Raw genomic sequence first — 13,614 nt, forward strand, 5'->3', positions numbered from 1 at the left:
TAGATTTTGTCAACAGTTCTCGAAAATGTATGAAAAAGGTCTGTATTGCGAGAAAATTACGTTGACAGTTGGTCCTATTTCATAAGTAGATTAGAAATGAGAAAAAAAGTCGAATGAATTCAAGGTTTTACATTGATTGCATACAACATTAAATAAGGGTTTTTGATTCGCTACAAAATTATTTATTTACAAAAAGTTTATTTAAGAAATAGACATGCTAGATGCTTACTCTATGGGTTCACGCTTATTATTCCCTACATAATCAGACACTATAAATGCTCTACATTGATTGTATGCGTAAGAGCAGCGCAACATCTAGTTGGAGTCGTGGTGTTGGACCAGCTTCCTGTCACATGTCCGCTACAGGAGTCATATGACTTCAGTATATGAAAATGAAAGCTGGGAGCAACCAGCTTAAATCTGTGGTGCTTGTTTTTATATTTAATTCATTTTTTTACGCAAGTTATCAACTGAAGGAACTGCAGGTAAGACTTGTTTGTGGTGATATATCCGCTGTGGTCTTTTTTTTGAAATAGGTAAATGACACAAACAGCGAGTTTAGGTGGATGTTTGACGAGTTAGCTTCAGGTGCCATATATAGATCACCCGATATTTTGTTGTTTAAACCCTTTCCCCCCCCCTTTTCAATGCTTTGTAATTGCAGGTATGTGAGCTCTGTAGCGGCTCGGTCCTCAATGGCACCGCCGTGGGCCGGTTTTGCTCCTCGTCCGCTGGTCGGATAGAAGGACGGTGCTGCTTGAAACATGTCAACACACTCTACACTGAACACATCATTGGGTAAGACTTAGGTTAAGTGTTGCCTTCAATGTCTTTCGAAAACCGTGGAAACGTTTGCGTAGATCTCGATAAATGACTTCTGGATAACAAAATTAAGCTGAAAGTAAAAACTATTTTGTTTTAGTAGTTGGTTAGTTTATCTTTATATAGTCGTAGCTGTATTTGTATATCTTTGTATCGGTGTAATGCCGCTGTAAATTGGTTAATTGAACTAGTCATACGTTTTTTTTGGTATCAGGTTGGATCTGTCCAATTGTTCACTAACTCACGTGGAGGATCTTCATGGAGCAGCAACAGCATTAATGATGTATGTACAGATTTTACGGTTGCATGCCTTTTCACACAACAATTCATGCACAATATATGAAGACCCTGGCTGAGGGTATTTTGAAGGCAAACATAGACATTGACATGTTGATTCCACATGATAGATTGTTGGAGAAGTTTGCACTGCTGCACTAAGTACGTGAGAGATTCCTCAGCATTTTTAGTGTTGCATTTCTGAGGTGTGGGAGTGAAGAAAGTTTCTGTTCCTAGCAGCAAATACAAACTTTGGCTACTACTTGCACGGACTTAAATGTGTCAACTACTCTGAGTAGAAAAGGATTCTTAAAGAGAAAAATAAAAATGAGTGAATTTTAGATAAACCTCACAAGTACACAATAAGAGCCGTTCTGATATAAGGAATATTTGAACATGTCTTATTTAGTATCAGTATCCATAATCAATTTGTGTTTTAACTTTTAAAATCTCTGCTTTTCAGAGACCTCTCAATCAATCCCCTTGTCAATATCAGTGACACAGCATTTCAAGGATTTCTTGAGTTGGCTCAAATGTAAGTATTCTTTTGCAAAAACTGAACTGACAACTGCTTCTGAAATGTAAAGCTTTTTTCTTTTCTTTTTTTTTTGGTCTGTAGGATTTTGCCACGAGACATAGGTTGTCCAGGGGGCAACGATTATTGGGAAAAGGTGCAGGTCGAAGGGGAAAATCGCATTTGTGAAGGCCCGAAAGATATGTGCAATCAGACCAGCCAGCTGTGTAAGTTCCCATCTGATGCCCTTCCATTGTGACACAGGGGATCTAAAACTGCAGTAGCCTTCTGCTAATACTTTGCAACCGTTCGTCTCACAATTATTAACAATCCTCAGCCATGAACTGCCCAGAGAACTCCCTCTGTGCCCCCTATGGCCCCAGCTTCGTTGAGTGCAGCTGTGTAGACAGCTTTCATGGATACAAGTGTCTTCGAGAGGTTTGATTTGAATCTTTCATGTTATGAATTTCATTACCAAGTTTAACATTGAATCTTTTGCTTAAAGTTATGTCTTTACTTCCATTGTCAATAGGGGGATTTCCCTGTTCTCCTGGTGCTTGGGTCTCTTTGTGCGTCAACGGCTGGGATCTCCTTCCTGCTGTGGCTCACGCAGAGACGCCATGCCGTAGCCCCGACTCCTGTACCTGGAACGATCAACTGAGCTGAAACTGAAAGGGAACTTACTGACTAAGTCTGAGCTGACCCCAGGCTTCTTTTAAACAGTTTTATTTTTACTTTATTGAGGTACATTTTAATTTATTTTATCAGTGCAATTTTAGAAATATATTTCAACATTTTTCTCAGTTTGAAATAGTTTTTAAATATTTGGCAATACTACACCACTGTTACAATTTATAATTTAATTTTTTTTAATGTATTTGACTGACGAGAGATAATAGTGATTGTAAGAACATTTTGAAGATCTGCTTGCTGTTAATTGTGCCAACCATGCACTGAATGTGTGAGTCGACGCGATGGAACTAAGTGTCCTGCACATTTGAGGACATCCGTAGAATTGTTTACTCCATGTTGAATGTGTAATTTACTCAGAGCAACAACAAAAAAGTGGGATTCACTCTATGAATCGTGATGTGAACCATCAAAATTAAGATTTGCTCTATGAAGCTGTTTCAAAAAAATGAGAAATTTAGTTTAACTAAATGACTTAAGTGTTTACTTTTATGCTGTGACCACATCAGTGTTAGTCCTGCAAGAGGAAACTAGTGAGTTTCACTTTTTCATTCAGGTTGCTAATAAAACATTTCAAATATTGCTTTGCTTGAGTTACCACCATGACATATACATGCATTTGAAAACCCTTTAAGGACTTGTTTCTGTAATCCTATGTTCAATATATAAATGGACTGATAACGACTATCAATGCATTAGTGGCTACTGTAAATAAAAATGTTCTTGTGTTCAAGACAAATTCATGACTACGCGATTTGGAGCACAATCTGACATCCTTTGCCCAAAAACTACCTGGTGTGATCCAGCCCATAAAAACTAGTCGGATGAATTTTATGGCTCGCAAAACATTCAGAGATAATGTACTGCAGCTCAGTGTAAATAGGAAGCCATTTCTGGCTCATTTAAATTAATTGCAATGAGTGCGTGTTGTGTACCCCAGTGGAACTGTTGTGCTCCAAATACAAGCCATTTAATGTTCAGTTGTAAAGAAAGTCACAACATGGATCGAATCAAACATCTTGGTAAAAGACAACTACCCTCCTCACCTGTAGGGAAACAAATATCTAATTATCCAATCTCATAAAAACACACATGGACTCCGTTTAAAAAAAGCCTTTGCCATTTCAGATATATATTTATTGCATGCTCAAAGCATGATATTTTGTGTTGTGTGCAAGCAGTCAAGCTCTGAAACTTCCGCCATCAACAGAAACGCAGAGAAACCGACTGAGCAGGAAGTTGTTCACTGGTCCACGTTTTTGACTCGAAGCACCACGGGGACCGAGGTGCACGGGATCATCCCCAGATCTGTGATGACCAAGTCCACGAAGTCGGGCGGCGTCACGTCGTACACCAGGTTGAGCAGGCCGAGTGAGGGCACTTCCTGCCAGTGCTCCAGCTGGGTCTTCCCTTTACGGGTCACAATGAGGTCATCGGGATCATCTGGAAAGTAGAGGTGAGGATTCATTCGCTAACACACAAATAAAACGTGCGCAAGAAGCACTTCCACAATATATTTATGGAAAATAAAAATAAATTTTAAAAAAAACAGCCGCCATACCTAGTTCATTGGACACGAAGGAATCCGTCTGCACCCTCTCACAAAACTTGTAGGTCTCGCAACACACCAGCACAGGCACGTTAAAGGCTTTGGCCACCAGAGCTATCTGAGACGTCCCCACCCGAGACATGACGTAACCGTTGGCCAGCAGCGCGTGAGCACCGAGGAACACCTTGGACACCTACGGAAGTCCAATGTCAAGGCATTATTATGACAGGGGAAATACATTTGGGCTTCGGCTACTCTTTGGGTGAAGATACCTCTGGGAGCATGTAGGAGACGGCGGAGATGAGGACGTAGGTGCAGCTGATGCCTCTCTGGACAAGGCGCCTCAGGGCCTCCCGACCCTCCAGTCGGGGCCTGCTGTCCACCACGATCACACGGAACTTCCTGTTCTTCTCGAAGGCCTCGCACAGGACGTGGTTGACCAGCGACGAGCTGAGAGGAGATGGACGAGGCGTGTTAGAGAATGTGGAAGGAAGGGAAGAGAGAGCGTTAAGAGTGGTTTTAAAGTAGGCCTGGGAGCACGAGTGTTGCATTTCTTGATCTGTACAGCTGGAAATAAAAACACATGACATTTAAACTAAATGCCTTTTCTTTGCATGTCAGTTTTAAGAGGCTTACCATCCATAAACTAGGATGACATCTCCATTATTGATCTTCTCTATGGAGTACTTGGCAATAGCTTTAGCAGCAAGGATGATCTTCTCGTTAATGTAGCACTCGATGCAGCTCAGCAGTTTGCTCTTCGCCTAGGCAGAGGAAGAGAGAACTCATGAAGGAGGAGGAGATGGAAACTGTCATCAGTGACATTCAGTCTATTGTATCTATGGAATACACAACACGTTCAGTTCATGATCTCTGGTTGGGAAAAAAGTGTGACAATAACCTCTTCTTCTTTGCATTGACTAGGAATATTGGAGATCTCTTTCTTGATGTATTTGATTGCGTTCCCCATGCTGGCTGACAGAGGGCGACATTGATTCAAAAAACTGAAAGGAAAATAAGACAGACGCAACAATTTGATGTGTTAAACAGTAACAATGTCATTTTGTGACATTAAGAGAACCATTATAACATTCTCATTAGGAATCAGGTTACCTGATATAAGGTGTCAACTTGTTGACCAAGTCTCTCGATAGCTCCTCATTTGGAGGCGTAGTATAGTCTCTTATTACCTGAAGAGGGAAAAAAAATTTGCAACCATAATATTAAAAAGTGTAGTTAAACCCAATATGTCAGGCTGCTAAAAATCTGTCGCTGGCTGCACAACCGGGAGCTAAACTGCATCGCTTGAAAAGCTGACATCAGGAATGTATTGCTGACTTGACTTTGTAGGAACCAGTAACAACAACAACATTGCAACGACACTTACGGCTATGAGGGGTGCCTACAGCTTGTATGTTCATTATACTTGATAACAAACAGAAACCAAACAAATGGAACCTTTTGTTTTTTGCGTTGTCGTATAAAAAGGACAATGGGATGTTGATGCAGTCGGGCCACTCCCCCTCCAGGGCTCCGTACCTGCTTGAAGGCGTGCAGCAGGGCGACAGAGCGAGCGTTGGACCCCGCCACAATGCCCTGCGAGTACTGGAGACCCAGGCGAACGATAGCGGGATGGATCACTGTGGAGGGGATGCTGCAAAAGACAATGAGATTTTAGGACACATTTTTGGCACCACATAAATAACCTGCTTCACTTTATACACGGTCATTTTACCTGAGTTGCTGTGTTAGAGGGGCTTTCCGACTGTACTGGTGGAGATGAGAAAACAGGCTGACTTTGTAGCCGTAGTCCGACCGGAATGGGATCTGAAATGAAGCAGAGTAGCGCCCACTGCCATCAATTCCCAGGAATCCAGTGGTCTAAGCTAAGATCGTGAAGTCGACACACAGTCACAGCACAGGCAGAGACGTACATTTCCAGTGAGCACAAGGGGAAAGAAGCGATTGTATTACTAATCAAAGGCTACTCTCACATATAATTTAGTGAGACTTCAATTTTGGCAACACAGGAAACCCCCACTGTTTATTATCATTAAGTATGATTTTGTTGAAAATACAAACAGAGCGGTTTGGAGGGCACAGCAGACAGCTCAGTGTCGTCGGTAATCACACAAACAAAACGAGACATTTAACACGTCGTCGACTCATCAAACGAAAACATGCAACCGACACAGCGCCTCCGGGTCAATGGACCAAACAACGAGTTTGCATCCTCAACTTCTCCAAGTTGCCGGAGTACGAGAACAACGACAGGTTAACAAACCAAACTACACGAATGTCAATGCCACACATTTATATTTAAGAAAGTCAGACCTTGACATTTGTAGCAGCATTGCACCCTGGCGTCTGAAAGAAATGTTAGGTATGATCACATGCAGTTATAAATCACGGTTATGTGAGGATGCAGCGAGTCACAACACATGATCCACACACACACACTGTAATTTAACACATTTTAGGATTGTAGGTGACATTTCCTGAACTGTCCTAGCTGTAATTTAGTAAGTTCCTGTCATGTCCTTGCTTCTCTAATCTTAGTGTATTGTAAATACACTAAGATTAGAGAATCTGTAACGAAAAGCTTTAAGTTGAATGGGAAACGACCAAATTGGGGCCTAACCACAGTGCTGTACACACATGGCCAGGTCATGAAAGACATTGAATGCAATTACTACAATTTTGAAATCAATTATTTTGTTTATATTAGAAGCCAATGCATTTATAGCTAAAACTAAAATGGAATATTCACCGCTATCTACATGCATAAGAACGTCGTTACTTTGGGCAGTCAGGTTTCAGTGCCATGTTTTTAAATACGGGAGGGCTTTTTGGGGTAAAGGGAAGACACGGGCCGTCTTTAAAAGTAGTCCCATATCCAATCAGAGGAGAAGATTAACTGAGTTTAAAGAGAGAAGGCAGGGAGCGATGAAAGGCATATGATAAACTATATCAACGAAAGCTTGCATTGAAATAGAGAACTCTGGAGAACAGGGCAAGTACTTGGATCAGTGAGGAACTTTGATCTGAGACCATTGATCTGGTCAACTGAGAAATTGAGTCAAGAAGTGGCGGGCAGGACATCCAGAATGAGCAGGATTCAGAGGTTAGTTCGTAATATAAATAATTAATTTAAGATTATGCTTAAGTGTCAGAAATATGCAGCGCAAGCATATTATATAGTAAACAAAACACATTAAATAGTATGTCATTTGCAACAGGTGTCAGATGAAAACAACCAAGATCCAGGCAATTTTTAACTAATATGAATCCTTTTCAATGAGATTAGCAAGAGTCACCAACATGCCTCAATTCAGTTGTCTCTTTTTCCTTATTTCTTCTGAACAAAATATTTACAATGAATGTATAAACAACAATTAAAATGTTACAGCTAAGGGCGCTCCTTATCTTTTTGGACTGGCTCAATATGTCACGACCCATAAGGCAGCTAACCTGTAGTCTTTCCAACTTCTTTGCCAGTTTCCATAAAACGTCTGGGTTGTCCACTTGGACGTGTTCTGGGAGCCTCTTCACCACTGGAAACACATACAAAGTGTGACTTTCCCCACAGTACATGACGTATAATTTGAGATCGTCACTCCTTATGTTGGTTAACTGGCTACTACAGTACCTGGCTGCAGCTCACTCGGCGGTGCTTTCGGTTTGCCCATGGGGGCCGGCTGCCCTACGTCCCCCTTTTTGCCCTGCTTTGAGGCCCTCTCGGAGTCTTGCCGAATTCTTCTCTCTGCTTTCAAGTCTGCTTTACTCTTAGCTGGCTTATCTGCAAGGGCAGGAGTTTCTGAGGCAGGCACAGGAACCGGTGCAGGAGCGGGCGTTACTACAGTTCAGGGGGGGGGGGGGTTATAAAGTTGTTGGTTATAAAAGAGGAGATTAAAAAAATAAACACTGAGACCAAAAACACAGAGAAAAGACCAACCTCACTGCTGCCCTTAATTACAGTGATGGATCACAGTTAAAAATAACATTTAATTGACAAATATCACAGACATCCACGGTTCCCTGCTAGCAATTGATGCTCGCTGCATTGCAATGTGCCATACGACAAATTAATAATTAATGGTGCAGTCCGAACAGTATACGCACCTTTCTGTGAGGGCTGCGTTGGAGGCTGCGAAGCTGGGCCGACAGGCTTCTCTTCTTTCTTCTTCTTCTTCTTCTTCTTTTCATCTTCTTGTGAAGTCGTGTCATCTTTTTTCTCTTTGATTTTCTTCTGTTGTTTCTTCTCTTTCCTCAGCCGCTGCTTCTCCTCTTTGGTCAGCTCTTTGCCTTCAGTCTGTTGAGCAAAACATGTCAAGAGGAGACATCACAGTCAAGCCCCACAGGCAGCCTGATGCTGAGACTGAGGCGAAACACAAGAAATAACACCAACCTTTGATCGTTCGATGTCATTTGTGTCGCAAACGTCATCTGTAAAACAAGTTGGTTACATTATTATTACATTAACGTCTGTAATGACAGGGGCAACCGTCAGTTAGCTTCCAGTCCTTCACTTCTGGTGATGCTGTTAGCTCTCTATACAGTCTGCCATTTGACCTGCTAGGTTTGCGTCACGCTAACGGAGCCCGTCACCGGGTCGGCTACCGACATCCACACGGAACGACGACGACTTCAAACAGACCATTTTGAGATATTCTGTTAGTTTAAATTTAACAATCGGGGGAAAGAATGATGCAATAACGCGAGCTGCCTCCTGATAGCGCAACGGCACCGCTGGAAAGGCTAAAGTTAGCAGCACGAGCAAAGGGGGTGTTAACTTTGCTCCCACCCAAACCACAAAGAGCCGAAAACACGGACGACACGCATGTGGTCGCCGCGCCCATTGTTAAGTTATCAAAACACCTGTGAACAGTTTTAAAGTCCGGCTGTTACACACCCCCGCATGCACCTGTCACTCCACATGCAGCCATGTTTACGATGCTGCTTAACTTCCTCTGCTGCTGCAGAAACAACCGCCCCGGGAAACTGATATCGCCCCCTGGTGGCGGGACATAGAGCTGCTATCACTGTCATTCTTAACGGCGTTTTCCTGTAACTTCACACGATTTAATTAGATTTTTTTAGATTTATTTTGTATTAATTATCTTGGTAGTTGTTGTTAGTTGTACTTGTATATTCCACTTCAGGTGTCAGCACCGACACATTTGTGTAACAACTTTCTGCTCACAATGACCACCTTGTGATAGTTACTTATATTTATTTTTAATTAGGGCTGTCAATCGATTAAAAAAAATTAACTAATTAATGGCACATTTTGAAATTCATTAATCGCGATTACAAGTTTTTTTCTTCTTCTTTTTAAAGACAAAACTTCACACAGCTGTGTTTCAAAGAGGCTCCTACCTATAAAGTGCCAGCGAGGTATTTAATATTGTGGATGATAAATTGTTTCTTCAGTGAAACATCCAGATTAGTAAAAAAAAAAAAAAAGTATATTGAGACCCCATTGGTCCTGTCATCTTTAACATTGAACAGCAGCAGAACCAGTGGCCTTGGTAACTGACTGACATTCAAATATGTCCTGTTAACCCTCTGGAGGCTGGGCTCGTGTCTCCATTCTACAAAACAATGTAAATTCACCTTTTAAAGTCTTTTGCATGTGACACACCCCCACGTGTTCTACATCAAACATTCCAGAACAATCTCAGCTCTATATAATGAGGCTCAGTTGTCCTCGCGCCGTGTTCTCTGGTTCTCTGACTGACAGGTTGCTAATGAGCCTCACCTGTGTGATGGGAGGTCCTTTGTGATTTACTGAGTGTTCATTGGTTGTTTTTTTCGAAAAATGTTGACAGACAAACGGATTGACAAATCACGGTGACGGTTTCGTGTGACGAGTTATTTCCGCGCCGCGTCCCCCGACACGTCGCCCCTCCGTTCCTCTGTGTATCAGAGGGGGAGACGGGAGGAAGGAGCGCAGGAGGAAACCCAACTGATTCATCCACGAGTTAAACTGATTTCTGCTCCTTATTTTCGCGGAGAAATAATTGTTTTAAAAGCGGAAACAGTGTTAAACTGCACTGCCGCGGTTTAACACTCAGGGGAGTGAAAAAACTTCAACGAACACCGGAAGTAAATAAAGTTGCGTTAAAATATTTTAGTGCGTTAACGCGGCCAAATTAATCGCATAGATTAACGCGTTAACGCTGACAGCCCTATTTTTTATATATTGATAGATGATTAATGCTCATTTTACTGGTTATACATTGTTGCTTGCAACTTTCTACACAACGCTGATCTTGTATCTTTATAATCTCTTTTATAAAAGCAATGATAGTATAGCCTTAAAATTATTATGACTTTTTTACTCTGAATCACTTTGATCCTTTTCTTATTATTAAAATACAGGCATGTCTACGGGTATCAGCCATGATTTAATACCTCTATTATAAACATGAACATCGAGTTGTATTTTAAATTCTGTTGGTAGGTGTCTTCTTTAAACATATAACTACAGTTGGTCTTCCACTATTTATAGTGTTATCACCAACACATCACTTAACATGATTCTTATCATGGTGGGAATCGTGGAGGCAGTCAGTGACATCTGGTATGAACTCATGGTGCATTGTCAGACACTGAAGTGATGTAATTTGACTTGAGAGTTTGAAAAATAATAGAAAGAGTCACACAAATAAACAAAAGACGGTGAAGGTAAAATGGATTATTTTTATCTGTTTGTTTGTTTACTTGTTTGTGAAGAAAATGATCTGTGGCAAATTAGGCACTTTCATTTACAGCCCCATAAAAAAAAATTCTGCTGCCTTTTTAAAAATCTAATGAAGGAAAAATAATCTAGAAAAGAGGGTGGACAAAAGTCACGTAACGTTATTATTATTATTATTATATGACTAGAATTTATTTGTATTACATTCACCCAGTCTCATTGAGTTTCATTTTCTTTTATAAAAGTAAAGTTTGACTTTTTGTGGGAGGCATTTTTTGCTACTTGTATTGTGCATCCTGCACGATTCATCTATTAATTGAACTTTTCATTGTGCAATAAAAAATATTTTCTTCAGACTAACTGAACAGTTGGAGAAAAAATACACCTTTTATATCACTGTCTGAAAAATCCCAAACAAGAAAACGCTCCGCACACATACAGTTTGAATTGGTAAGGAGAAAACTGATGAATCTGTATTTTACAAGTATTCAATGTTTTTGAATCTTTCGACATTGAGAAAAAGTGTAATTCACCATTGTATGTTGTCAGTAATCGTTTATTGTCTTTTTCAAACATTCATTGCCATACAGGAAACAAACAACACACAATGACTGAAGAGAATGATCTATCACTGTCAGTAGACTACCACCTCTAAAGTATGCAGCATTCACCACAACGGCACTGTGTCTTTGATTCCACGCTGACTGAATTCACGACGCCGTAGCTGGTTGAAGGGGACCAAACCTCACAGAAACACCTGACTTGGTTCCGTTTGACCAGCCACAGCAAGGTGTGTTGCTTCAGCTGCAAGAGGCAGAGCGAGTGAGAGCCGGACGGGGCATGCAGTGAGGAGGGAGGAGAGGGAAGGTTACCGGAGTAGAGGAAAACACAGAAAAAGAAGGAAATGAGGAAGGAAGAAGAAGAGGAAATGAAAGGTGGGCATGATTTGCGAGCGGTCAGGCGGTCATGTCCTCTTCAGCCTCACCTAATGAAAACACAGAGAGAGAAATAATATCACCACTGAGCCTTTACTCACACGTACAACACAGAAACATGTGTCACCGTGGAAACCAAGGAGATAGTTCCTATTTAGAGGTTTGGGAACCCGGTGACATCGCTCTATTCCCCTCCTAATACCAGCCTGCAGGAGCTAACCTTCATACTCAGGGACAGCGCCACTTCTCTGCCCTCCCTTCCCTTCCTCCCCTCTTCCTGTTTTGAGAGTCCTGCGGATGCTTTAATAGGTGACAGCTGTGGTCTGTCAATCCTCCCTGACTGTCAGCCGTTGGGGAAGGGCAGAAGTCCCCGAGACCCGATCACGGGGTAATACTAACATGTGGCTGAGCTGAAGGAGAGGGAAAAGGCCTTTCACCTGTTGTCCTGCCACACATAACAACACATGCTCACGAACCCTGACCTCCCCCACCCAGCTCTTAAAACAGACAAAGGCTCACTCAGACAATCATGCTGAACGAAGCTCCATCTTTTATAATCAATCGATATAACAAATTAAACTTTAGTTAAAACAAATAGGATCAGTGTGTGTCTTCTTCCCAGTGTGGTCGGTGCACAAGACCCCTTGAAACCACACACTTCCTTACATTCCATAAGTGGTGTATTAATATGGGTATATAAGGAAGCATGTCGTCGCAAGGGGCAACAACTGGATTCGCCGCTCCTCGGACACAAAGCACCCTTTCATAGTCACAGTTGCAGAGTAGCGGGAACAACCGGCTTAAGAACGGTTAACTGTGACAGAGCGGGCAGGAAGCATGTGGCGAAAGAGACACGAGCATCTGCGCCACGAAAATTCAAAGTTTAGTTTGACAGAAGGGGAAATTTCAAGTATGTATTGTATTTGCGGTTATTCAAGTCATGAAGCTTATTTTAGATTCATTTCCCTTATGTTATTGTCTAATACAAGCAACAAGTAAGAACCTAAAGGGGGAAACAAATTAACTACATGGTTTGTCCCTGAGAATAATTATTAATACTGCTAAATACCAGGTCAAGCAATGTCAATGTAATGATGCTTAAATCCCTCGTGATACATAACTCTGGAGGGCGCGGCAAATTCTGACTTCCAGCTCACCAAGGTCACCATTTGTACTATTTCCGAAACATTGTGCCATGCCAAGTCATGTTGACCTCAACAACTATTGCGATAATGTCCTTTTTAAAGAACAAAAACAATAAGAATGCAATGTTTAAAGGGATCATATTTTAAATCCATTGAACATGTTTTTTTACTCACCTTCACTGAGTTCTGTTGCGTCTCCTCTCGTGGTTTTCTGTGCCGAGCAGCTTGAGGCCACATTGGGTTCAATACGCTTCTCCTACACTGTCTTGTGGCGTCCTCCTTAATAAACTAACCGCTGCTAAGTCAACCAAAACAAACCAAATGGCCATGGGAAAGACTGGCCCTTCTTCTTTGGTTAGACTGTGATGAGAATGTCCTGATTCTTTCCTGTGTTACACCTCAGCTTCCCCTCACCTGGCCGAGGTGTCAGGCTCTGCCCGGTGTGTTGCGTCTATCGTAAAACTTACAGAAAACATCTGACAACTGGTTTGACGCCTGAAAATCAACGAAACTATCGGACGCAAAAAAACTGCACTGCCTGAATGTGGAAGACGTATGCGTTAACAAAAACCTCGTCACTGTATTGCCCATTTGTAGATGTCGAATATTAAGCTTTTTACGTTTGTCAATTCAGAAGAAAAGGGACCTACAACAAGTTGTTGGTTATAAAAGAGGAGATTAAAAAAGGAACACTGAGACCAAAAACACAGAGAAAAGACCAACCTCACTGCTGCCCTTCATAGCCCAAACTCCTCTCAGACTACCCCCCCCTGCTCCCTGAGAACCCCACTTCACCCTAACCCTTCTGCTCTCTTCGCCTCAGCTATCCTGCGATCAGTCATCCTCCTCCATATCTGGCCCGGTGGATTGTGCCCACTCCAGGCCTTGCAGATCGGCCTTTTCTATCCCGCCAGGAGCGCCCCCCTCCAAAGCGGCCTCCCACCTGTTGGTGTCCTTTAGAAGCCCGGGCCTCTCCTGCG

At 42.0% G+C, this 13,614-nt stretch overlaps 2 protein-coding genes across 3 annotated transcripts; one reads left to right on the plus strand and one right to left on the minus strand.

Annotated features, from left to right (window-relative positions):
* Positions 1 to 386: 386 nt before the first annotated feature.
* Positions 387 to 2,884, plus strand: atraid (all-trans retinoic acid-induced differentiation factor). The gene is made up of 7 exons (XM_056427436.1): positions 387 to 485; positions 665 to 798; positions 1,037 to 1,105; positions 1,562 to 1,633; positions 1,718 to 1,839; positions 1,950 to 2,050; positions 2,145 to 2,884. The coding sequence occupies exons 1-7, from the start codon at positions 387 to 389 to the stop codon at positions 2,271 to 2,273; spliced, it is 726 nt and encodes a 241-aa protein (XP_056283411.1). The 3' UTR covers positions 2,274 to 2,884.
* Positions 2,885 to 3,400: 516 nt separating this feature from the next.
* Positions 3,401 to 8,934, minus strand: eif2b4 (eukaryotic translation initiation factor 2B, subunit 4 delta). Of its 2 annotated transcripts, XM_056427430.1 has the most exons (14): positions 8,764 to 8,934; positions 8,260 to 8,297; positions 7,974 to 8,163; positions 7,501 to 7,707; positions 7,323 to 7,405; positions 6,186 to 6,218; positions 5,587 to 5,678; positions 5,391 to 5,505; positions 4,965 to 5,041; positions 4,753 to 4,855; positions 4,488 to 4,615; positions 4,124 to 4,301; positions 3,864 to 4,044; positions 3,401 to 3,745 (listed from the first exon to the last, which is right to left on the minus strand). In XM_056427430.1, exons 1-14 carry the CDS (start codon positions 8,795 to 8,797, stop codon positions 3,546 to 3,548), a joined length of 1,659 nt encoding a protein of 552 aa, XP_056283405.1. In that variant the 5' UTR covers positions 8,798 to 8,934; the 3' UTR covers positions 3,401 to 3,545. The 2 variants fall into 2 exon arrangements, with proteins under 2 accessions (XP_056283405.1, XP_056283406.1); XM_056427431.1 differs by lacking the exon at positions 6,186 to 6,218 and having other exon boundaries at positions 8,764 to 8,931.
* Positions 8,935 to 13,614: the final 4,680 nt, after the last annotated feature.

Source organism: Pseudoliparis swirei, chromosome 12, assembly GCF_029220125.1.
Source record: "Pseudoliparis swirei isolate HS2019 ecotype Mariana Trench chromosome 12, NWPU_hadal_v1, whole genome shotgun sequence".
Taxonomy (NCBI): Eukaryota; Metazoa; Chordata; class Actinopteri; order Perciformes; family Liparidae; genus Pseudoliparis; species Pseudoliparis swirei.